Source organism: Sebastes umbrosus, chromosome 16 (genome assembly GCF_015220745.1).
Source record: "Sebastes umbrosus isolate fSebUmb1 chromosome 16, fSebUmb1.pri, whole genome shotgun sequence".
NCBI lineage: Eukaryota > Metazoa > Chordata > Actinopteri > Perciformes > Sebastidae > Sebastes > Sebastes umbrosus.
Window position 1 is genome coordinate 9395843 of NC_051284.1, and position 26608 is coordinate 9422450.

Here is a 26608-nt window from a genome sequence, read left to right on the forward strand (position 1 = left end):
TTTGCCAGTTGGAGACACGTAACCATGGTAGCCCGTGCCAACCTCATGTGACCAAAACGACGGTTTGTGAGATTCAAAGTGTGAATCAACTTAAAATATATATATAAGTCCTAGCAAAAGTAAATTTTATACTTACAGTTAAATTGAAGCGTTATTGATGTTACAGAGCTGTCCGTCAACGTCCGTTATGAACGTTGTCGTCACTACCGCATTGCATTGTGGGATATTTATGCCGCCGTAGTGTCCAGCGTTTGCATACTGTAATATTTCACCCGGACATAGTATGCAATTTGTGTACTATTGGTTTCATACTGAGGTTTCGGACGTACTTAAATATCTGACATACTGTTTTAGCGTACTAAATGTCATGTTAGTATGGAATTTGGGTTGGTTGGTGGAGAAATCTACGTCCATACATGTCACCTGCCTCCAGATCAGCTAATACCAAAATTAAGTTGCAATAGCTGGGTTTCAACAAGTAGAGGGCAGTCGCTATGCACATTTATAACACAATACTGTATGTAGAATTCAAATACTTTGCACTAAAATGTCAAGATTTGGACCTGAACCCATCAACAACACTACTAAATACACATATACATTGGTTTTCATCTGGAAAAAAAGTGGGTTGGGGGTTTAGGCTAAGTAATAAAACCAGTGAACGGTTTCTCTGAGTATCAGTTAAGTTTTGAGTAATTTTCTGAAAGCCGTTTTCTTGTTCCCAGGGAATCCAGATGACCGCCACCACTCCTTCTATGCGAGCCGTGCGCTTTGAGACAGGCCTCATCGAGCTGGAGCTGTCCAACAGGATCCAGTGCAAGGCTCAGCCCGGAGGAAGCAGCAGTTACCTTAAACTATTTGGCAAATGTCAGGTAGATCTCCACCTGGCTCTTGGGCAGATAGTCAAGCACCAGGTAAAGATCGGCGCCATACTGGTGAAACGAAAGCTGTCAGGTTTCAAGTCTAGAATTGACTTAAAGATTGTTGTAGATCACTACGTGACGCCCTTTCTCCCCTCACTTTACAGGTGTACGAAGAAGCTGGCTCAGACTTCCACCAGGTGGCGTACTTTCGAACTCGGATCGGTCTGCGGAACGCTCTGCAGGAGGAGATCAGCGGCTCCTCAGACAAAGAGGCCGTCCTCATCACGCTCAACAGGCCAATCGTGTTCGCCCAGCCGGTGGCGTTTGACAGAGGTTCAGTTTACTTTTCCTCTACATCACATTAAAGGCAGGGTCGGGGCAAGACTACACTAGATTTTTAAAAATTATTATTATATTATTATTTAAAAGAATAGCTCAGTGATAGAATTGCATCTGATTTTCAACAAATAACCACTGGTGTCTCTACATCTAATGTGACTTCTATACATTCAGGATGTAATTCTACCTTTTTTTTTCTCCCTGCCCGTGTGCCCCCCTGCAGCTGTGCTCTTCTGGCTGAATTACAAGGCAGCGTACGACAACTGGAATGAGCAGCGCTTGGCCCTCAACAAAGACATCCACATGGCCACTAAAGAGGTGGTGGACAAGCTGCCAGGCATCCAGCAGACCTCGGCCCAGGCCTTCAGCACCCTCTTCCTGCAGCTGACCGTCAACGACCTGGGCATCTGCCTCCCCATCACCAACACGTCTCAGGTAATCTGCTGTGTTTGATTCATATCTTCTAAAATCAATATTGTAGAACTGTAACATTTTTTACATGTTAACTTCTAGATGTCGATGTCCATATATTGTAGTTGCTGATTCTATAAACAGTAGCAGGTTTGCAATTTGTTGGCTTCAAGGTTATTCAGTTAAAATTTTCACATTTGCATTATGTATTCATATTTAATGCAAATCACGCAATCAGAGAGCTAAAACTCTGACAAGTTTTGCATCTTCGATTGGCATTAAAATACCATGGTTAAATTTTTTTTAGCAGTGTTTCACTGTTATACGTAGAAGCCACGGTTTGCAGATGTGTTGTCTTTAGCATATGAGATGCACACATGAAGATCTAGTGTTGTCTGTAGTAAAAGCACTTTTATTAGCAATCTCTTCTAATCATTAATCTAACCCTAACTGAAGAAAAGTGAAGCACACAGGAATCATTTGTGGGCTTCTTTTGTCAAATTGGTAATTCACATCATGCCGTCTTTTAAAAAGGAAATAAGATTATCATCATCTCCATCAGCACTTGGCAACATTAACTGTACCAGTGTTCACGACATTGATTTTAGTTTTATTAATAGCCTTAAAAACACAATTGCATTCTTGTTCTCTACTTTCATAAAAGAACAGTTCCTCTGTTATCAGTTTTAATATCCGTGTTTCCCCTACCGAAGCTGTTAGTGGGGAGACTTGTCTATTGATCCGCCCCACAACACACACACACACACACACACACACACACACACACACACCTTCATTCCCCTCAACAGCCTCTATAATGTACACTTTAAATGTAAACCACCAAGGACACAATACACAGGTACCTGCTGCCTGGCCTGTATTTAAATGGCAACACAAATGTGCAACAAATTTAAATTTATTTATTATTTTATGTCCACAAAATCCATTTTTTTGCATGCTGATAAACCATCCAGGAGAGGTGCACCAGTAGTGCTGAATGTGGATGTCATGCACCGTGTGCCATTTTAGTATTCATCACACTGAGCTACTGTAGGCTTCATCCAGTGCTAAACGTTTTGCCAAATTATCTGTTGCTTTTATTTTTAAAATGTTTTATTTATATGTAAAATAATTCTGAATTACCTGCTGATATTGGAAATATTATTCATCACTATTGAATATTATTTAGTTTTTGTTTCGATAAAAGATTTACACACTGATAGAAACTTTTTAGGGGAAACACTGGATATTAAATGAATGGTCCATATCAGTTGTCTTGTTATGCTCCAGTACTATGCTATACTACAGTATGTCCACAGAGACGAGATATACCAGCTGTTATGTCACACTTATTTTCCATAGAGAGGACAAGTACCAGCTACGGAGGGCATCAACTCTGAAGCTGGGGCCAGCACATCAGTAGGCCGGCATAAAAATGCACGAAAAGTAACCGACAATTTATTACATCTCTTGTGATGGCTTGTTGTGGGACAATGACTTAACTGTGATCAATACTCTTTCCATGCCACAAGTACACTGCATCACAAGTGCTCTTTTTGTTTAAATAATGGCAGGTCACACGACTTTTTGATTGTAACAATCCAATTTCCCCCCACGATGCTGGCATAACAACTAATGACGCTTGAGCTGGTGTCTGAGGTGTTTGGGGTGTGTAATTACTTCCTGCTAAAAAAAAAGAGGTTATGCCAGTTGGTGTCCAGAGTATTCCTTATCTGTTGCTAAAATGGAAAACAAGGGCATTCTTCAGGCTAATCTTTCAGAGACTGCCATGAAATTGGAATTGTATAAACTTGCATACACAGATCTAATGACACACATGGCGGGCTCTGTCTATTCTTGTATTTTGGAAAATGACCTGTTTTTTCCTGCAGTAATCGTTCCAAAACGGCGGTCTGATTTTGATCCAAGTCATAATAATAGATAATCTGTGAATTTAGGAGGTAAACATGCTTTTTTACCTGCCTCCTGTTATGACTGGGATGATGATCAGACCCCTTGTTTTAGGACCAATGCAGAGTTAATCTAGAAAATCAGGGCATCTTTTTCCCCCAATCCTGCAAATTCAACACAATCTAACAAACAGAAGAGCTTGGTAACATTTCACTCATTTGGTGTATTTACACGATCTTATTAATATTCTGTAATTTGCAGACTTTGTTGACATAATTTAGCACTTTTGCAAAACTATAATGTCTTCTGCCAAAGTATTATTTATTTAAAATCACATGAAAATAAGCACATTCGTCATCATAAAGTATACATACAGTACAGTAGATTGAAGTGTTACCAGCTCTCTCTGCCTCTTCCGAACACATGGAAGTGGGTTCTTTTTCCGTGTACTTCATGTTCCCTCGAGGCCTGGGTAACCTCTCCCTCTCCCTGCCCCTCTGCCAGGCCAACCACAGCATAGACTTTGACACCGGTTCAGCTATGGTGCTGACTATTGAGAGCACGCTGATCACCGCCTGCTCCTCGGAGTCCCTGGTAAGCAAAGGCCACTTCAAGAATTTCTGCATCCGCTTCGCCGAGGGCTTCGAGACCTCCTGGGACGACTGGAAGCCTGAAATACGAGGGGACATGGTCATGAATGCTTGTGAGTGACGGATTATATATATATATATGTATATATATATATGTATGAATTTTGTCTCACATATTTTTGCTACAGTTTTATCACCATTAATAAATGTCAAAAGCATGATTGAGTGAAGACAGCAAAGTATTCAAATTTAAAATGTAAAAACATTTGTTTATACTTCTGTGTTGCAAGTAGCATTTTTAATCACAATTAATTCAAGATGAGTCTCTTTTCAAAGATGCTAAATAAACATAAAATGTAGCTGCAAGCGGTGATTCTGGGTTTCAAGCCAACACGGACCGTTAGAAGTTGAAAGCTGCAAGGGGTCTAGACCTTTGACTCTTTCCAACACCTGCATTAAAGATAACTTAACAAGTTTCATGACGATCGGAAAGACGCTCAATAATTTACGACCAAATCTGTTGCATTTGTAGAACTCCCTCGTGGTCGATTTGAATGAAACCTTCAGGGTATGTTTCGGGTACTTATGTGGACATATCCTGCAAGTTCGGTGATGATTGGCCCAAGGGTGGTGGAGTTAGGTCCATTGATATGCTCAACCACGCCCTTTTATAGTTCACTGTTCAATATCTTCAAAACGCAATGAGATATCAACAAGCTTTTGATAAGTGTAGTCCAATAATGCGCCACAAAAAAATTGGTACAAATCGGAGTCACAGTTTAGGAGGAGATGTCGAAAATGTGTTTTTCAAAATTCAAAATGAGGAAAATCTAGTCAGTCAGCGTTTAGTAGTCCAAGAGGCTTTTTTTATTTAGAGTGAACGGAGATGGATGTCTGTACCAAGTTTTTGTGTAAATTGGACTTACGGCATAGGGTAATAACTTTTTCAAAGTTCAAAATTCTGACCTTTTAATTATAGCGCCCCCATAAGGTCGTTTGGGGTCATATTTGTTGAGCAGTATTTGCACATTACCTCAAATTATTGGTAAAAAATTGCATGCGTCTGCGATGTACCATCTCACAGGATTTTGCAAACATTTTTGAATTCGGGGTTTGAACAGAATTTATACTTCCATGTATATTTTTAACGATGTAAGGGCCTGTTATAATGTGATTAATGACCTGATTTCAGTAGATAGAAACCGAGAATTCTTACGTGACTTTCTATGCACGCAGCTCCTCTGAAACATTGTCTGTCTGTCTGTGTGTGGTTTGTGTACAGGTGTCGTCCCTGATGGCACATATGAAGTATGTTCCAGGACTACAGGGCAACCCTCTGCAGGCAAGTTCTTTTAACTAAGCTCTAGTCCAAATATGGATCACACCCTAGAGATGCACAATAAGCACGAGACAACTGTCTTATGTTTATCCACATCCTCTGCATGTCGTTCTGCCTTTCCTCTCTTCCTCCTGGCTTCCTCCTCCCCAAAAACAGAGAGCAGTAGTGCCGGGACCTGGACTCTGAACGTGCTTTGGAAAATGTGCGGTATCGACGTTCACATGGATCCCAACATCGGCAAGCGCCTCAACGCGCTGGGTAACACGCTGACGTCTTTGACGGGCGAGGAGGACGTCGACGACATCGCCGACCTAAACTCTGTCAACATGGCAGACCTCTCGGATGAGGACGAAGCCGACTCCATGTCGCCCACCATCCACATGGTCAGTCAATAATGATCATCTACTGTACATCCCAGCTTGTCTTTTTGGGGCTGTTGTATAAACAATACACTATTTCCACCACAGCTAGATGTAGCCAGTTATTTTGACATTTAAATACCACTTTTAAATTTAGTTGTGATGACACATTGTAATGTTAAGAAAAATATGCTGTCAACAGTAAGAGCAGGTGTTCTGGTTTGTGAGTCCAATTAGGAAGTTCTCAGAAGATATCTATGCAATCAGTTTCTTTAGTTTTGGAAATTAGAAAAGAAAAACACAGAACATAAATTCAGCTGTTGAGCTTACTACTCATGGTTGTCAGGAGTTAAAGGAATAGTTTGACATTTTGGGAAATGTGCTTATTCGCTTTCTTGCTGAGAGTTAGATGGGAAGCTTGATACCATCTCGTATATGTCCGTTAGATACAAGGCTACAGTCAGAAGCCTGATAGCTTAGCTTCGCACAATGGCTGGAAACGGGGAAACAGCTAGCCTGGCTCGCTCTGAAGGTAACAACATTTGCAGACAAAGCGACAGTTTGTGGTTTTATAGAGGGGGATTTAAGTCTCCTCTGGTTGCCTGGCAACCTCACAGTGAAGACAAGACTGTCGTTTTTGCACTTTTGTTTTTGTTCAGATTAAACAAACCAGATATAATGTGTTAGTTTGTGAGCTTAAGAGGTGCTGATAGGCTGATTAGTTTGGACAGACCTTATGCTAAGCTAACTGTGAGCCCATTGTAGCTTCATATTTAACGTAACCTCATACAACGGTTTGTATGATATCTTGCGAAAAGTTACTCCTCAATTTTTGTACATTTTCCTACGAATGTCCAGCAATAGTGTCAATTTGCGCTCATTACATGCATACAGTATTTTCAAAATAAACTTCTGTCTTTACAGGAAACCACTTAGTTAAGTTTAGGCAACAAAACTACATAGTTAGGTTTAGTGATTTTTGCTCGTTATACTTCCTCGTTCACGATTACAGGGTTTACATACAAATTGATTTAGTGGGATATGTACGAATTACTGTGCGTTACTTCTCGTAGATATACATGTAGCTACGAACGGTGTATGAGAACAGCCTGAACAGACAGACATGGTATCCATCTTCTCATTTAACTCTCTGCAAGCAAAGCGAATAAGCACATTTCCCAAAATGTATCGAACTATTCCTTAAATATCTCTTCCATACATTTGAACAAATCCTACCTGGTTTACCTCGAAGCTTCAGAAGGTAACGTCTGACCCAAGTCGTCCCTTCTTCCACCTCTCCATCCATCTATGTGTCCCTGCCGTTGTTTACAGAGTCCGGGGAGCCAGTTCAGCCCTCGGCTGACCTTAAGGAAGCGTCTGGTAAACCACATCCTGGGCCTCAGCCCCAGACCTCAGAGCGTGTCTGTCGAAGCTGACTACTTAAACTGTGCATCGCCTCGCCTCGGAGCGGGCGGTGCCAGGGCCCAAAGACCCGTCTCCTGGGCCTGTGTATGTAGCCACCCCCACAGTGTTAAACTCTTTTCTGGGCTGACCAAATCACTCGCATGGTGGCGTTAAATCTCAGTCACCTGCAGTTATCCAATGAAGGTTGTGGATTCCAAAATGCTGAGCAATGCTATTTTATGCTTTAACTAAATAGCATGATAATGGATAGTGTCGCTTAGCATTTGCTTTCCCTGTCCTCCTCATTAAGCTTCAATGATGGGTGAAAAGAATTGAATTCATGATACTCAATTCCCTGTGGCAGTAGGGCTTTATTTTTCCCTCTTGCACTTTGAGTGGAGTGGTGATGGTGGTGGTGGTGGTGTCTCCTGTTTTGTGACATTCCTGGTGTGTGGACTGGATTACTGTACATATAACCTCTACTGTGATTTGAATAATCAAAATAACTCACCTTTAATCAGAGAAATTTGGGAAGGACGCATTCTTATTTCCGACAGCTGCCTGGCGGAAATCTTTCAGGTTTTTGGGTTTGATCAGCAGGTTTGTTTCATTTTTGTCATCAGTTTTACCAGATAAATATGTTCGGATGTGTATCATTGCTTTGACCCGATAGGAGGCCATTGACCCCAGGAGGCAGATGGCGATGGGGAACCAAGTGATTGACCCTCGTGGGAGGAAGTTCACCAAGAGGGTGGTGGACATCAGAGAGCTGAACGAACAGGCCAAGGTCATCGACGACCTCAAGTAAGAATGATATTAATAGGGCTGACAATCGATTCAAATATTTCATTGTGATTAGTCGCATGATTGTCCGTAGTTTATCGTGATTAATCGCAAATTAATCACGCATTTTGTATCTGTTCAAACTACCTTAAAGGGAGGTTTGTTAAGGATTTAATACTCTTATCAACATTGGAGTGGGCAAATATGTTTGCTATATGCAAATGTATGTACAGTATTTATTATTGGAAATCAATTAACAACACAAATCAATGACAAATATTGTCCAGAAACCCTCACAGGTACTGCATTTAGCATAAAAAATATGCTCAAATCATAACATGGCAAACTGCAGCCCAACAGGCAACAACAGCTGTCAGTGTGCTGACTTGACTATGACTTGCCCAAAACTGCATGTGATTATCATAAAGTGGGCATGTCTGTAAAGGGGAGATTTGTGGGCACCCATAGAACCCATTTTCATTCACAAATCTGGAGGTCAGAGGTCAAGAGACCCCTTTGAAAAAGGCCATGCCAGTTTTTTGGAGCGTTATTTAACCTTCTTCACGACAAGCTAGTATGACATGGTTGGTACCAATGGATTCCTTAGGTCTTTCTAGTTTCATATGATACCAGTATCTTCACTCTACTGAACCAGCTAAAACCTAAAAATCACGAGTTGCGTTAAAGAAATTAGTGGCGTTAAAACTAATTTGCGTTAACGCATTATTATCAGCGTTATTATTGACAGCCCTAGATATTAATAATTCTAAATGGTTCCACTGGTGAAGAAATGTCTTTTGCATTGCTATCCTGCTAAAACTATCAAATAAGCTTTATTGGTCATGAATGTTTAGGTTACATTATTGCCAAAGCAAAATTTCATATTAATGAATAATTACATTTCACAAGAATTAATCACAAAATAATCACAATCACAATATACCAAATACATTTTAAATATACATTCTTTTACAGATGTAGTTAATCAGAAACATGTTCGGAAATTGTAGCACCTCTTATTGTATGGCAACAGTCAACATATTTTGCACATTGATTTTTCTCCCCACAGAAGTATGGTATTTTCTGAGGATCCGGGAGATGAATGAACTCAGGATATATGTTATTTATTTTTTCAAAGAAAACATCTCTCACATCCTTATATTTCTCACAGCACAGTAAGAAGTGAGATTCTGTCTCCACCTCTCTGTATAACAACGTGAACACAGCCTGGCCTCCCTGGGTATAGTCTGTTCTGCATGTGACGGCCTGTTTCTATGGCCAGGCTGTGTCCACTCAATCTGTACATTGTCAACGTTTCTCTAAGTTTACTATCAGTCACGGTGGTCAGGTGCTCTGCCACCGTGTACTCTCTGTTTAGTGTCAAATAGAATTCGAATTTACTTTGTGATTTGGTGGTTTCGTTCCAATATTTGATATCATTTTCTTTTTGTTTTGAGATGATTTGGTTGGGCCAGATTGTTTGGTGTCTGTCCTGAAGCCCTGGTGTCGGGGGGGCAGAGCTTCAGGACTAGCTGACAGAAAGGACTCTTTTCTTTGTTCAACTCTCGGCACTGCAGGGCTAAAACTATCTACATCCTCTTTTCTTAACCACAGGAAATTGGGGGCCAGCGAAGGCACCATCAACCAGGAGATCCAGCGCTACCAGCAGCTGGAGTCTGTAGCCGTCAACGACATCCGGAGAGACGTCAGAAAGAAACTGCGACGTTCCAGCATGAGGGTGAATTCTCATCTATATTTACCTTCCCTAATTAGAAATGTAGTCATCAAATACTGACAATTAAAATGGTACCCATCATACCTAACAAATACCTGAATGTCTCTCATTTAGACTTTTTAAGAAACTTGTTTCTGACTTTGTGTTTGTTTGGGATCAGGCGGCCTCTCTAAAGGATAAGTGGGGTCTTGGCTACAAACCAAGCTACAACCGCTCCAAAAGCATCTCAGCGGCAGCAGGCCGACCCCCTCTGAAAAGGATGGACAGACAGAGGTAAAAAACGAGGGCAGGAGTAGCCACTTTCCCTGTATATTATTATGGAAATGACACAGTTATTGGTGCTTCATCCAGCATTTACTGTAAACAAACAAGACAAAGTAACCTCTGTCTCACACTGCTGCTGTTTTTGAAACACATTTCCCATTAACCTTCTCACAAAGAGGATGCAGTGTAGAGGAGAGGAAGTGCTTATCTCATTTGTTTACAGTAATTATGCAGATATCTCAGAATTAATGTAGTAATGATGTTAAAACAGTTGACAATGCTGTACGACCTTAAGCAATAGGAAAACATTAACTCTGGGGCAGAATAAATGAGTAAAAACAAGTGGAAATGAATCTGATGAGTAACAATTTGTGCTTTTATTGAGAGGCTACAGTAATTTATGAAACCAACAATAATGTAGTGTATGAGGTATGGAAGCACATTAATGCCAATGTGATGAAAAAAATAATCCCTTAAATCATTATAATGAGAAACTTTCTCGAAAAAATTACTTAGAATATCAAACTATTGACTTTGGATCATAAAATAATGACTTAGTTAGTATCTCAAAGTAATGACTTAGTATCTTAGAATAATGGCTTAGTATCACAACATAATGAGAAACTTTCTCAAAAAGAATGACTTTGGATAGTGAAATAATGACTTAGTATCACAAAATAATCAGAAACTCTCTAAAAATAAGAATTTTTAGAGATACTAACTATTATATTGAGAAAGTTTCTCATTATGTTGCAAAGTCATTATTTTGAGATTCTTAGTCATCATAATGATTTACAGGATGTTTTTTATTTTTTCTTATCACAAGGCTAAGTTTTCATCTTATTTTTTTTATTTTACAAGCAGAAATGGGCTTCCATAATGTTGTGCCAATGTCACTTACAATATTTTGATGTGAAAATATACGTGCTCTACTCACAGTGTCTCCCCGCTGTCTCTCTCTCTGCCTTACGAGCAGCGGCTAAGTGGCTCTCATTCTTCGGAGGCAGACCATTAAATTGGCAAAATTAATTAACAAACATCACTCAAAAAGAATAATCGGCGATGTACTCAGCCAATAGCTGATATATTCGTCCAATCGCCCGACCCCATTATGCATCTCATGCTTGTTTGTTTGTATCACCTCACTGTGTCCATAGTTCCAGAATGGGGGATATGGATGATCTGCCAGATGTGCGTGTGGATGCGTCCTCACCTGGACCTCGGGTCACCTTCAACATCCAGGACACGGTAAACACATTTCTAAAAACATTCGACATATCTCACATGCTGACAAACAGAGAAAACTATAAGACATTAACATATCTTAGCTTTGTACAGATTTGATTGAACTGTAGCAGGTATGCTCTTGACACATTTGTTCTAACCACATCAATAATTAAGGCGATGATATGAAGATGAAAGTAGATATTTCCAGTTTTGTGCTGTTTTATGTTGACAGTTTGAGGATCATCATCTCATCCATCCTTCATGTCGATGTAAATGATCTCCATACAACCTGATATTTGCTGTGAATCATATGTCATGTCATACGGTCATGGGTTTTATACAGTTTGTTTTAAAGGCGGCTCAAAAGGGAGAGTCCATTATGCTCTGAGGATTTTTTTTTTTCAGTTTGGATGAGCACCTTTTTAATAACTCTTTTGTTCAATTGAAGATAAATAATAAGGCCTTGGACGCTGCAAATGCACCTGTCAGTCCAGGAGAGGTATTCAAGGTATACGGCTCAAAAGATTACATTTAACCAATTAAAATACCTAACCAACACCAACAACAAATACTTCTGTTCCCTCCTCTCCTCTGTGATTAACTTGGAAGTGGTGATAGGACTTTGAATATGCAAAATCAAAACAGGATGATGAAATACGAGCTTCTGCTACATAAATATACACCAATGTTTTATTGAACAACAGGGTGTTCATTTGCATAATTTACTGTAATGCTGCTCTTTGTGTCCCTAGCTGCACTGTGATTTATGTGATGGCATATGTGGAACCAAATTAAAATGTATGTTCTATTATTACTGCTCATTCTGTAGATAAACACCAGCAGCATTCCATTAGTCACAGAGATACGTGAGATAACAATATGTCCCTGCTTTTATTTGGATAACCGCGTAATAAGACTCCCCTGTAAATAGAAGTTTGCAGTTGGAATGCTGCTTAATGAGAGTCACATCTTCTCATCCTGTTTTGAAACTGCATAAATAACCAAATCAACTTGTCTTCAACTTTAATATATTGACTGATTTCTAACAACTACGCATGGTTTGGCTCTGAATCACAGTCTGTCAGCTGCTGTTTGTCAAAACAGTAGTTCCTCTGTCTCTCACACCCAACAATAGCAGATCAAATACAGATTATAGAGGGACATCGATCCAGCTTTAATGGTCATTGGTGCGTAATATAAAATTGCAATCATTTGGTGTAATTACCACAAAGAAAAAGTTTATTTAAACTAATTAGACAAATTACTGATAGTTCACTCTTTCCCTCCCTGAAAGACTGAAGATTTAAACAGCATCACCTCCTGGGTTCATGCTGTAAAACTTTTTCATTTGTGCCATAAAAAACATGTATTATGTTAAAACCTGTATTACACCTAATCACACTTAAATTGTTTATAATTTACTGATGTTAAAATGCTCTATATGGCATTAGACAAGTCTAAACAGCCAATAGGCCTTAAAGGAGTAGCCCAACATTTTGAGAAATGTGCCTATTTGTTACCCTTGTTGAGAGTTAGATGAGAAGATTGTTACCAATCTCATATCTGTATGTTCAATATGAAGTTAAAGGTGTTATTGATATCACTGATAACATTCAGCCACTAGATTTTGCATTGCATTTACTTCACAACAAGTCATTGCCAGGCACTTACCGTCAATCTCAGCCATTTATCCATTTTTTCCACACTAACTGACGACCCAGAGATACCACGTGATACCAACGTTGTTTTACTATTGGCTCACAAGTCTTGTTAGAAGTGGGAATCAAACGTCAGATATCTTCCACACAGATAAACAAAACATTCATTTTGGACCCGACAACATTTTTTAAATGATTTATTCACAATCGTAATCATGTTTTTCAAGAAAAGCCATAACTTTATTCGGCACCTTTTTAAAGCTCCCTGGATGTATTATTTAAAAAAATATATATATATTCCTTTACATAAAAATGTTATGGATAAGACCTTAGCATAGCATAAAGACTGGACTCAGGGGAAAACTGATAGCCTGGCTCTGTAAAAAGTAACAAAATCCACCTATTAGCACCTGTAACGTTCACTAATTGACATGTTATATCTCTTTTGTTTAATACGTACAAAAACTGAAGTGTCAAAAATGACAAGTAGCAGTTTTAGGGGAGGTTATGTGCTGGACTAGACTAGACTTAACTAGGTACAGTGACTTCTTGGAGTCTTGTCATCATCGTGAGGTTGCCAGGCAACCAGCTGAGACACCAGGAGACTTGCATTATTTCTAACTCATTTGTGACCAAAATCCACTTAAGAATTTAGGACGAAGGCTCCTTACATACCAGGGGCATTTTTTTTCATTTGAATAATTCGCACGTCAATATATGTTTTTCACACTGTTGTTTTTGTCATGCATAATTTCACAAAGAATATGATAATTACGCGGCGAAACAGCGACAGACTTGCATACATTTTTTTTTTAAAACAAGGCTGATTTTTCTGAGCTTTCGCACCGTGATTAAAGGCATCAACCATCAAGTTGTGAGTAACAGGTTGAGTTGCACCTTTGTTTATGAAACAACAACACCGAGGCACCGTTGTCTGAGCCAAGACGGCAAACTTTCAACCTTGACAAAGGCAGCGCAGACCAGAGCTACTCCTCGTCACTCCAGCGGTGTGTAAAGGCCTTAACTTAACACAAAACCTATTTTATACCAGACAATGTTTCATGAAAATGCACCTTTTTTATTAAGGTGTTCAGTAAGTCAATTGAGCATTGATAGTTAATTAATCTATGAAGGTTTTTGGGGTTAATTTGTGCCCTGATTGAATGATGAAGAATCTATCTGTAGTGGTATTTTCCTGCTAGAATGACCAAATCGTTTTCACTACACAACGCCTCCAATATTCATTCTTAAATGATGACAGACCCAGACTGACTCCACTTAAAGGCCACATGACTGAGTTTGCTTCACTTGTCAGTCCTCTTTTGGCCGGAACCACCCACGTACTCCCAGTCAGTGAAAATAAATGACAAATAAAGACACAGATCGTTGATGCTCGATCTGATTTTAAGTTTAGATTAGTTTCAGATGCAGTTAGAAAACCATTTCATCACTTTTATCGATGTTCAGCAGCAGCCGGCCTCCGTCAATAACCGTCTCTGGGATCTGCTGTTACTGCTGGTTCGCAATTGGGCTTTTATTTTTCTCCTGCTGTCATTAAGGATGGTAGACTTGTATACATTCCTGGGCATCTTTCCATCGTCACCCTCTTGAGTGTGCGTTTCACCCTTTTTTTGTCACGTCATCTTCATCTTTCTCCTCGTCTCACACTGTCTCTCTTTCATTCCTCCTCACAGAAAATGCATGACCTCTCAGCTCCTTTGGGAACAGTTTGCAGGCTGGTAGTGTTCTGTCATTGGATGTTAAAACTAGACATCTAAACTGTGCTGTGAGATTTGATTTTGGCATTTAATTATAGACTACATGACATAAATAAAGAAAAGAGAATACCTTGTGGTCCAATTAACAGAACACTATCTCCTTCAAAGTTACTATTCCTTGGCTACTTTCCTACTTAAAACTTGTTTTTAAGTAAGAAGAGCCTCATGAAGACTGTCTCTTGTGTGAGTTTGACTCTGTCCTTCTCTGAAGTTTCCTGAGGAGACAGAGGTGGACCTGTTGTCAGTCAGCATTGACGAGCCATCCCATCCTCATCATCACCTTCATCTTCATTCTCCATCCGATGATCCGCACTCAGTTTTCAGTGCCCCCTGCACGCCTGTTGTCTTCTCACCCGCACTTCCCTTCCAGCACGACGACATGAGGCGCGACGACATGTCCTCCTCCTCCTCCGAAGACTCCGAAAAGGAGGACGAGTTCGAGCGGGAGAAACCGCCGAGCTATCGAAGGCCTTTGTGAGTTTTTGTTTTTTCGCCTACTCGAGCATTCTTGTGATGAATGTTAGATGAAAGGAGATGCCATTAATCTCATATTACAATGAAAGCTTTTTTTTCTTTTATGATTTATTTTTGTACTATAAATGAAGCTTCCAACATTCCCTTTCTTCTCAGCCAAGCGTCTCACAGGAAGCCCTCAGGGTTTTCCGCCGTGAGTCAGCTGTTCAGCGAGCGCTGGCCGAGCACACCTGCCAACCGCAGCTTCGGCGGCCCGGCGACGGAGAGAAACATCGACTTTGAGCTGGACATCCGCGTGGAGATCGACAGCGGGAAGTGTGTCCTTCACCCCACCACTCAGCAACCAGAGCACGAGGACATTTCCACCAAGAGGTAGGATGAAAGGCACATTTCTCATTCTGATAACTGCTGCGGTGAGTTTTATTTAAAGTCTGACTCTCTCTTCCTGACACTATTTGAAATAACGTCTAGTAAGGAGTCAAATCAAACTCTGAAATCCACTCGAATGATTTGCCAGGTGGAATTTAATGCTGTGGCTTGTCCTCACTGGAAACAACCATGTCATACTAGCTTGTTGTTAAGGAGGCTAAATAACGCTCCAAACTTACACAAAATTTTGGTGAGGAGAAACTGTCATGCTCATTTTCAAAGGGATCCCTTGACCTCTTTAAGGTACGTTATGAACAGATGAATATGTGTGTTTAATTTGCAATCATGAGAGCCTACTCTGGATGAAGTATTGCCGGTCTGATGTATGGTCTCCCCTGTGGGTTTTGTAGGAGCTGTGAGCGCAGCTCCAGGAGTCTGGACCAGGAGTCTCCCCCCAAGAAGAAGAAGCTGCAGCCCACCTACACCTCCACCACCCACCTCCTAGCCGGCAAGAAATGCCCCTCCACCCTGCAGACCAAATCCAACGACATGGAGACCACAGTCTTTTACATTCCAGGAGTAGACGTTAAGGTTGGTTTCTCCCCTCAGCATCCAAATTGTCCACAAGTTTCTACTCCGTATTTGTCCTTTTAAATTATGATTTTTTTCCTTCCCCTCAGTTGCACTACAACTCCAAGACACTGAAGACGGAGTCGCCCAACGCCTCGCGCGGATCCTCCCTCCCTCGCACTCTCTCCAAAGAGTCCAAGCTGTATGGTATGAAAGATAGCAGCCCTCCCAACCCTCCCAATGCAGTCCAGAGCAAGACTAACTCGCTCCTACCTCCCCCGCCCCCACCTATTCCATCAGGTACTGAGCATTCCCTCATTTTTTCTCCTTGCATGCCCTAGCACCATCCGTAATCACCGACACTAGAGCGCCACGGCGCTCCGATCTGATGATTTTTACACCTAAGACGTGGATCCGCCCAATCAAATGCATGTGATTTCATCCTTTTATTTTAAGGCATGAATCCAGAGGGCGTCTTTGATCAGAATGGGCTCATGCATATTAATGTGTACCACAGAGGGGAAGACACCAGAGACAATTAAACAATGTTTTTAATACTTTACTTAAAGTTTAAGAAATTAACTTAAACTTGAAACTTGAAGTTATAATCCAGGCTGCAGATGATCTTTACTCCCATGTGTCTTTGCAGCCAAAGGTAAGGGCAGTGGCGGGGTAAAGACGGCCAAGCTGTACGCCTGGGTGGCCCTCCAGACTCTGCCAGAGGAAATGGTCATCAGCCCCTGTCTGCTGGACTTCCTGGAAAAAGCCCTGGAAACCATTCCGATCACTCCAGTGGAAAGGGGTTTCGCAGGTTTGTTTTGATTTGTCGCATCATCTGAACTTAACGGATCCTGTTCTCTGAGGACTTTCCTTTTTCGCGTGTCTTTCTGTTCATTCATAGTCAACTCTTGTTGTGTTTATGTCATTGTGTACCTGCCAATCAGCTGTGGTGTCCCAGGAGGAGGACATGGGTCATTTTGACGCGGTGGAGCAGCTGGAGGAATCCACCACCTCCCTGGTATCATCTTCCACATCGGCCTACTCCTCCTTCCCTGTGGACGTGGTGGTCTACGTCAGAGTCCAGGTACCGACAACCTGACTGCTCTTACAGCTTTTTTTTTACTAAAATGTTTATTGTCAAGACATTTGCAACATTAGATCTTCCCCCAACCCCTCATAATAGCTGTTTTACTTGCTATTAATAGTATATTAACTAGGGTTGTCAATCGATTAAAATATTTAATTGTGATTAATTGCATTATTGTCCATAGTTAATCACGATTAATCACAAAATACATATTGACACACATTTTTTATCTTTTCAAAATGTACCTTTAAGGGAGATTTGTCAAGTATTTAATACTCTTATAAACATGGGAGTGGACAAATATGCTTGCTTTATGCAAATGTATGTATATATTTATTATTGGAAATCAGTTAACAACACAAAAAATATTGTCCAGAAACCCTCACAGGTACTGCGTTAAGCATAAAAAATATGCTCAAATCATAACATGGCAAACTGCAGCCCAACAGGCAACAACAGCTGTCAGTGTGTCAGTGTGCTGACTTGACTATGACTTGCCCTAAACTGCATGTGATAATCATAAAGTGGGCATGTCTGTAAAGGGGAGACTTGTGGGTACCCATAGAACCCATTTTCATTCACATATCTTGAGGTCAGAGGTCAAGGGACCCCTTTGAAAACGGCCATGCTAGTTTTTCCGCGCCAAAATTTAGTGTAAATTTGGAGCGTTATTTCGCCTCCTTCCTGACGAGCTGGTATGACATGGTTTGTACCTTCACTCTAACTTGAAAACTGAGCCCGTTACAACTTAAAAATCGCAAATTGCGTTAATGCGTTAAATAAATTATTATTGCGCTAACTTTGACAGATTTAATATTAACCAAATATCTGACTCACTCCTCAATAAACTTTTTTTGATTTTAGAGAAATTACAAAGATCAAATACCATACAACTCACAGGGACCTTATATCCTAATATATGTTGTATTACTTCACATACCTTTTCCCAAAACGCTGTTATCTTCGGACATTGATCAGCATCAAATGATCCATATTCTCTCAAACATATCTGATGTGTATGTAACGTCTTACTTTTTACCTTGGGTGTACTCCAGAGCACATTTACCTTTAAAATCTAAAGCTATTCAGAAATGTTTGTGTGTAAGCTATGGATGTTATGTTTGTAATTGTTCATTTTCAGCATATTTATTTAATATCTTCAGCTCCTGTTTGTTATCTATTAAGACATAAGTTATGATCTGTGTGTTTGCAGCCCTCTCAGATCCGCTTCAGCTGCCTGCCGATGTCCAGGGTGGAGTGTATGCTCAAACTGCCCTCTTTAGACCTGGTCTTCTCTTCTAACCGTGGGGAGCTGGAGATCCCGACGGGACCCCACCCCGCTGAAGGATCTCACCCTCCCCCCTCCTCCACCCCACCGGGGCAACACATTCCCAAGCCACCTCCCAGCAAAGGTATGTAGAGCACGCCTCAAAGAATAATGATGCTCTATAATGTGTGCGGAGGTATGTGAAGAACAAAAGTTTGGCATTCCGAATCTTTTAAAGTCTTATCAAACACTGCGAGCATGTCTATTAGCTACGTCTGGGCCCTGTGTGATTTAAAGTTGCTCACAGCTTGTTCTCATCCATTCATTATTTTGCTCCCCAGTCTGTCTTTTTGCAAGATCATGCAACTTCTGCCAAGTGCTTTTTTTTCTTCTATTCTATAGAGCATCTCAGGTCATATCTTTTATTTATACCAGGCAGATCTACAGTAAATGGACAGTTTGCTCTAAAGGCTTTACACTCGCTTGAGGTGTCTTTTTGCCTTTATCGCAAAAATAGCCAATGCGTAAAATGTGTTACGGAAACGCCTTTGTTGAATAAATTCTGACGTTTACATTTCTACGTTACGTTTCTAACATGTAACTCACATGACTGATCAACTGTTTCACTGTCGGAGTCTTCTCGGATATTCCCATAACGTGCGAATGCGAATGTGTTTTCGTATCCGGACAACACGATACAGGGTCAATATTAGCTGACATTACAACAAACGATTACAACTTGCCCACTTCCTGAAGACCTCTCTCCATTTGTCTCCATTAGATGGTTAGCTGCATGGCCAAGCTGACTTGTTTTGTTTACGGTTCGCATTCGCAACCTCGACTTCTTCTACTCTGTTTACTGGCAGATTACAGCCATGCATAGCCTTTACTAGCCAAACTACGCTGTAGCCGACAAGCCGAGCTCCAAACCAGTTGACGGAAACGCACCTAATTTCGCATTACTTTTTTTTTTGCGACATTTCAAAAGTTTGCTTAAAATACACTTGATAATTGAATGGAAACACAGCTATTGTGAACAGCAAGCCTGTGTTGAAATCATAAAAAAAATAAACAAAAGAAACCAGTCATGTCAAAAAAACGGTTTGTCAAAAAACTAAAGTCAACCGGTCACCGTTTTCTTACCGTCTGAGCAACTATCTTTCACAGACGAGATCTCAATCAAGATAGTCTCAATCATCGCGGAGTCATTTTATTTATAGGACTGCTTTTTACACTTTTAGTTTTTAGTCTTAGTCAAGTTTAGTTTAGTTTGTGATAGAAGTTTCATAATTTCTGACTCATTTTGTTATTATATCACATTTGATTTGTATAATGTTTTGTAAATAACGTTATATATTTGGGATTTTATCTTTTTCATTTTCAACATGAATAGAACCATAATTATAACCATATGACATCAAACACAAGTTTAAAGGTGCGGTCACACATGCAATATTAATATTTGCCCCCCCCCCCGTTCACTTGCGCTATGTGAGCGAAGGAGCAAAAAAACATTCGCTTCCTGTTGCGAAGCAAATTCGCTTCTTCGCATATGCACTTGGTGAACTCTCAGGCGAATATCGCCTCGGCAGGCGATTGTCACTCTCCTGCTTTTGCATACAATTTTTCAAAAACATCATTTTATTGGGGACCCACTTAAACATCCACCTGTGGGTGCAGGGTACTCACTACATTGAAAACATATCAATATCACTGCTCTCTATTATGAAACTGTATCATTACATCATATACTCTATACTAATGGGTGTCATATTTTAGTTAATTAGTGCCTACTTAATGTGACTACTTGTCTGTGTTTTCCCGCCCTCCTCTGCCTCCTTCCAGCGTCTCCGTTGCTGGGGAGCCCTCTGGGCAGGAGCCGCCACAGCAGCAGCCAGTCCGACCTCACCGGTCCCCCCAGTAACTCCTCAGGCCTCAGCTTCACCGCCTGCATGTCTGACTTCTCCCTATACGTCTTCCACCCCTACGGCGCCGGAAAGCAGAAATCTGCTGTGACAGGCCTGCCTCCGGGCCAAGGGCCGTTAGGTACGGGAAGGGAAAAGATGTTGCAATATTCTAATGTGCTAATAATACAGGGCTGCAGTTTAACAATAACGACTTATTCTCCTCCTTTACCGTCGATATGATGTGCATGTGCTAGATCTCGTGGAGATGGGGATAGGCATGTTTTATGCTCACAAATGGCCTCCAAGATTGAAATTAGATCAAAGTGTTCGTCCTAATTATCGCTCTAATTTTCCCGAAGGTACAGTAGACGAGGAACCGTCTTCAGTAACAGGAAGAAAAGACTCTCTGAGTATCAACCTGGAGTTTGTGAAGGTCAGCTTATCCAGGATGAGGCGTACCGGAGGCCCCACCTTCATCGAAAGCTTCATTCCTAAAGGCGGCAAAATGGACACCACCCTCATCAATATCTCAGGTACATCGTCGGCCCCAGAAGACGACGTTTCTCTCTGAGACACGCAGTAGATTATACTGACTATTCCTCTGTAGTCTGTTCAAGGTTTGGTCATTCTGGAATGACTTGGAATGGAGTTTGTAAAGGTTTATTTTCAGGCAGGGGAAGTCAGGGAATTTGTTAAATTACCAGCAAAAGTGAAGGAGTATTAGGGAAATGCATAAATTGTATTTGAAGTGAATACTTCTTAGGATCTTTAGGGGATATGAAATACATTTTTAGGCGCAGTCATAGAATGTTATCAGCAGCACTGTAGGAACCTTGATGTGGGAAGACAAAGACAAAGGCAGTCTGAATGAGTCCATGAAGCGCTGAAATGAGACTGAAAATGCTTCACCTCACACCACAGACGCCGCCGCTTGCCGTGTATTATGCCTGCAGTAGATGACCTAACCGAATTATAATTTGCCGTGAATTGGGCCTATTCACAAGAAAACAACATACTGATTTGAGTTTTTATTTGTGATTATTATTTTTTTCTCTCGTACATTTACCACTTCAATCTCAGGGAATATCCTTTTTTTTTTTTTCGCGTAAATGTGCGCCTTTAATTTCAGGAAATAACATGACTTTTTTTCTAGTAAATTTACGACTTTAATCTTGGAAATTCCACGTTTTTTCTCTGAATATTACCCCCCTTCTCCGGCTCCATAATTTAATTATTTTTCTACCTACAATGGACGCCGTCGTATTACCAATTTGCTTGCACTGTAGATCCTGTTAAGGTGTGTCTCACGTATGAACACGTGTAATATTCTCCCCTTAGCTGTGTGCGACATCGGCTCGGCTTCCTTCAAGTACGACATGAGACGACTGAGTGAGATCCTGGCCTTCCCCAGAGCCTGGTACCGCCGGAGTATCGCCAGGCGCCTCTTCCTGGGAGACCAGACCATCAACCTGCCAGGTGACTTTCTGACCACTGTGTGGCTTTGGTCTGTGTTTGTGTTAGTTTGTTGAGTGTTGCATAAGTATGGAATGATTTTACTCTACTGTTATGTAGAAAGTAACCACCAGCTGTTGTCAGCTTTTACTGGGCATTTAACAGCTTTTCTTTGCTTCTGACAGTGCTTTTAGCACCAGCTACTGTGCATTTTCCAAAATAACTACTTCCACTAGGATGGCCTTCAATTCAAATAAATAATATTGACAAAAGTTTTTACTATATGCAGAAATATGCAAAGAAATTCATGATTTTTCAAACATGTCAGCCTTTGTCTACCTACTAATCTCCACGGGTTTAGCTTGTGTTCATTTTTTAATATCCCATCTCGCTGACCTTCCTTCAGCCAACATTTCCTCCCACCGCTCCATGTTGACATTTCCGAGGCTGTCCTTTTTTTTACATACATCTCTCAACCTTTACCTCGCTCCAGCCTCTGGCCCCGCCACCCCCGACTCGGCCGAAAACGTCACCCAGCATCTGTCCCCCGAGTCCAGCCGGAAAGCCTACTGGAGGACGTGGGACGGCAGCACAGGGACACAGCACATGCCCCAATCCCCCAACGTCTTTTCAGAGCACTCCACCGGAAGCAACATGTCCCCGGGCGGCCTCGGCCACCTCAAGTCCCCCGCACCTGGACGCACCAGGAGCGTGTCTGATTCCTCCGCTCCCAGGAGAGGTGATTACAAACACTCATTGCCATCTCCAGATGGAACTCAAACAGAAATATCCCTTGTGTGAAAATGCCTTGTGAAGCACAATTCAGTTGTTAAAACAACAATGTACAAAACCATGAAATCAAAAATGGAAAATTACAAAATGCAATGATGACTCGTACAAGATGCTCATAATTTGTCCTCTACTACCTTTAACCTAATCCTTTTGTTCATTCTCGTCTAGACTCGGTGACAAAAACATCCACCCCTTCCTTCAGTAAAAATGGCAAGGCGGCAGGTCAGCAAGGGGCGCCGTGGGAGACACTGGTGGTGTTCGCCATCAACCTGAAACAGCTCACCGTCCAAATGAACATGAGCAACGTCATGGGAAACAATACGTAAGTGATCACAGTTTATGCTCCTTTTAATGCAGATACTTTTATACCATCACATTGCCACAACGAAAATGCTTATTGGTTTTCTTGCTGATGGTTAGATGAGGAGATCGATACCACTCTCATGTCTATATGAAGCTCCAGCCAGAGGATGTTTAGCTGAGCTTTGCTCAACTTAGCATAAAGACTGGAAACGGGGAATCGGTTAACCTGGCTATGTTCAAATGTAACAAAATCCATGTACCAGCAGGTCTATGTATAAATGAAACAAATGTGATCAATTAGTAAGCTTCAGAGAAGCTGGTATTTGTCTGTACAGACAAAAGAGAAGTATTGATTTTCTCATCTAACTCTTGACAAGAAAGCAAATTTACCAAAATGTCGAACTGTTCGTTACCGTTAGCTCAGAAGGAGCTATATATCTTCATTCGGAGCAGGTCCTCTTCACGGAGTCCGCCATGTTGCTCCTCCATGTTTCTACAGTAGCCCCAGAACGGACAAACCCAAATACTGGCTCTAGAGAGAGCCTTTCACGTTTTTACGTTACCTGAAAGCCACCGTAGTTCTCCGCGGTAACGTGAGCCGCAGAGTGCAAAACCCGTGGTACCGCCAGCCGCCGTCTGACTTCCGTTGCTCCTAAATTTGTGTTATTATGGTAAAGATGGCGTCTGAACGAGTCAGCGGAGGGGTACTCAGTTGTTTGCAATCTGCAACCACACCATTAGATGCCACCAAATTGTACACATTGTCCCTTTTTAAAGAGGACCTATTATGCTTTTGTGCTTTTTCCCCTTTCCGTTAGTTATATAGTTTTTTTTGTGCATGTACAAGGTCTGCAAAATTAGAAACTCCACACCAAAGGGAGTTACTTTCCCCCATAGAAACACTGCTCCTGTACTGCCTAAAAAACGCCTTGCTTGAAGTCCTGTCTTTTATTCCGTAACGTGGTGATGTCACCAAGTAACACAGAATGCGGAGTCTGAAGAGTTTGGTTTGGTTGACCTTATCAATATAATACAAGTATGAACCTGAAAATGAGCATAACAAAGGTCCTCATTAAAAGATCACATAATCAACCGTAAATTCTCATGCTAATAGTTTTAATGATGAATAAGCTGAATATTTAAAGATAGGAAAACATTTTTCTTTTAACAGTTTATTCCTAATGTTTTGTACCTCTCTGCAAAAAAATATAAGATGATTCAATAATTCAGAAATATTTATAACCAGATATCAGTATTTCCACCCTCAGGGCTGGTATGGATAAAATCCTCTCAGCTTCGCTTCAAATTGGTCTCAAACAGAAGGAATTCTGGCAAATGAGTGTGCGAGGGATTCACGTCAGTCATGAGAGCTATGAATGATGAACAATCATTATATTCAGTGAATGTGACTCCTACTGTCTGTATCCTGTTGGACAAACATTGCCCAATCACATTATATAATACTGTCTGGAATAACACTGCTGTAGTGAGAAAGAATCTATGGAGATAATAAAGGTGAAGATATACATTTATGATAAGGATATCGTTGACTAAGCTGGACATTTTCAGCATTATTTATTTACATTTATCTGAGTAATCGGCTGCTACGCGTACGCTAGTGTAGACGTACGTCTCTTGGGGTGTCTCCTTGCCGCCACTTTTATCTCCCGCTACACTGATATTCCAGCCCTTATGGTCCGTTATCGCCCACGCTCTTATGAGCTCCGTTCATCTCTTCTACACTGTTGTATTTCACCGGTCACCAGCATACGCAGTCGTTACAACTTTCATCTCCACAGTTACGGCAGAAAAATCCTGCTGAATCATTGACGACGAACACAACACCCTCATAACCAAGGCAGTACTGTTTTATGAGCTCTGTGTCATCATAAAGTAAAAAAAAAAAAAAAATCTCTTCTCTGGAAATGTGTGGGCTTCTTTGAGCAACACATGCGTCTCCCTGCCTCTTCCTCAGCAATTCAGGGTACACTGGGCCTCTGTCTCTCTCTTGTTTAAATTATTTAGGACATCAGGATATTCTTCCATCATGAAAACATTAATGCATAGGTCAAGTCTTTGTTTAAAGCAAGATTGTATCTACAAAAAAAAACACCGCAAAGCTGTACTTATACATTAGAAAATGGCCTGATAATGACATATTTGACATGTTGAAATAATGACATACTAAGACAAACCTCTGTGTTATTTTAGATTCTGACCTCAATTTTAAAGGAACAGTGTGTAACATTTCGGGGGATCTATTATCAGAAATATAATATAATATTCAGAACTATATTTTCTTTAGTGTAGAATCACCTGAAACTAAGAATTGTGTTTTCATGACCGTAGAATGAGTGTTGGAAAGGGAGGAGTGAGCGGAGGGATATCAGTCGGTTGCAATCTGCAACCACACCACTAGATGTTGCTAAATGGTTTACTACCTCATTTAATTTAATTAATTACATTTTTACATAGAAACAAAACCTTGTAATTTGCACACTTTGCTAATTTATACAGTATGTTATTATATGTTCATATTTTATATTTTTTATGCTAGTTTTTATGCTAGTTGTAGTAGTCAGTATGGTACGGTGCATTGCCTGGATAACATGCTGCTGTAACGCAATCATTTTCCATTTTTTTCCAATAAAGTGCATCTATCTATATCTATCTATTTAAATCCTACACACTGTCCCTTTAAAGCTCATTTTAATTCATTGACCAAAACTGCCTTTTATCATTTAGGCAATACAGTGAAGTGAGACCTCTCCTGAGCCTGCAAGAACAGCTTGTTCATGCTTCTGTTTCTAGTTGTCTTGACTGCTGTAACACTCTATACTGGCGTACCAAAAGCAAATAAGAGATCGTATAACTGCTGTTTTACGCAACCTCCACCGGCTCCCTGTATCTTTTAGAATTGATTTTTAAAGTCTCTTCTCTTAGTTTTAAAGGCACTGAATGGCCTCGCTCCTTTTATATCACAGACTCCCTGTCGTTTTATGATCCTCCACGAACCCGAAGATCCTCCACAACTGTTCCCAAGGTCGCCACAAAAACCTGTGGGGGATGCTACTTTTAGTCACTACTCCCCAAACATATGGAGCATTCTGCCTTTTAAATATCAGACATGCTGACTCAGTGAACAGTTTAAAATGACACCTCAAAACATATCTTTTTAATATAGCCTGTAACTAGCTTTTATGATTTCGGTGATTATGGGTTTTTTTTATGTTTTTTTTTTGCTGCCTAATTATAAAGTGCTGCAGTATGTGCATGAAAGGTGTGAAAAAAATGTATTCATTTATTCATAATAATGTTTGTCTAAAAAGCTGACATGTTGACTCGCCAGTCCGATTTAATACTCTAAGGTTTGTTGTTCTTTTCCTTTTTCAGTCACCTGTGTTTATTCCTGGGCAAGTTCCCCGCAATGAGAGTCCTTTTATGTTTCATAGAGAGCACTTCTACATTATTCAGCAGCGCTCACCGCTGTGTTTGTCCCTACAGCTGGACGACCAGCGGGCTTAAGAGTCAGGGCCGACTGTCCGTGGGCAGCAACCGGGACCGAGAGATCAGCATGTCCGTGGGCCTCGGCCGCTCCAAGCTCGACTCCAAGGGCGGGGTGGTGGGTGGCAATATAGACGTGAACACCCTGGAGATGGTCTGTAAGTAAACAAAGCATCGACTTTCCAGACAGCTGGTGTTTTTCTGCAACTCGTTAGCAGCTCT

At 40.9% G+C, this 26608-nt stretch overlaps 1 protein-coding gene across 12 annotated transcripts in view; it reads left to right on the plus strand.

Annotated features, from left to right (window-relative positions):
* Positions 1-26608, plus strand: part of kiaa1109 (KIAA1109 ortholog) — a 108498-nt gene that overhangs the window by 70185 nt on the left and 11705 nt on the right. For 4 of the 12 annotated variants that reach the window (XM_037746751.1, XM_037746753.1, XM_037746752.1 and 1 more), the window contains 26 exons: positions 726-914; positions 1028-1196; positions 1426-1637; positions 2976-3059; positions 4029-4227; positions 5397-5456; positions 5610-5836; positions 7145-7321; positions 7890-8020; positions 9614-9737; positions 9895-10007; positions 11156-11246; positions 11674-11733; positions 14873-15135; positions 15292-15507; positions 15915-16095; positions 16185-16374; positions 16724-16885; positions 17019-17158; positions 18375-18573; positions 20274-20474; positions 20695-20868; positions 21674-21811; positions 22281-22526; positions 22748-22901; positions 26387-26544. In XM_037746751.1, coding sequence (XP_037602679.1) covers positions 726-914; positions 1028-1196; positions 1426-1637; positions 2976-3059; positions 4029-4227; positions 5397-5456; positions 5610-5836; positions 7145-7321; positions 7890-8020; positions 9614-9737; positions 9895-10007; positions 11156-11246; positions 11674-11733; positions 14873-15135; positions 15292-15507; positions 15915-16095; positions 16185-16374; positions 16724-16885; positions 17019-17158; positions 18375-18573; positions 20274-20474; positions 20695-20868; positions 21674-21811; positions 22281-22526; positions 22748-22901; positions 26387-26544 — 4258 coding nt within the window. The remainder of the gene's footprint in view (positions 1-725; positions 915-1027; positions 1197-1425; positions 1638-2975; positions 3060-4028; positions 4228-5396; positions 5457-5609; positions 5837-7144; positions 7322-7889; positions 8021-9613; positions 9738-9894; positions 10008-11155; positions 11247-11673; positions 11734-14872; positions 15136-15291; positions 15508-15914; positions 16096-16184; positions 16375-16723; positions 16886-17018; positions 17159-18374; positions 18574-20273; positions 20475-20694; positions 20869-21673; positions 21812-22280; positions 22527-22747; positions 22902-26386; positions 26545-26608) is intronic. The other 8 variants (XM_037746754.1, XM_037746758.1, XM_037746756.1 and 5 more) reach the window with 8 other exon arrangements.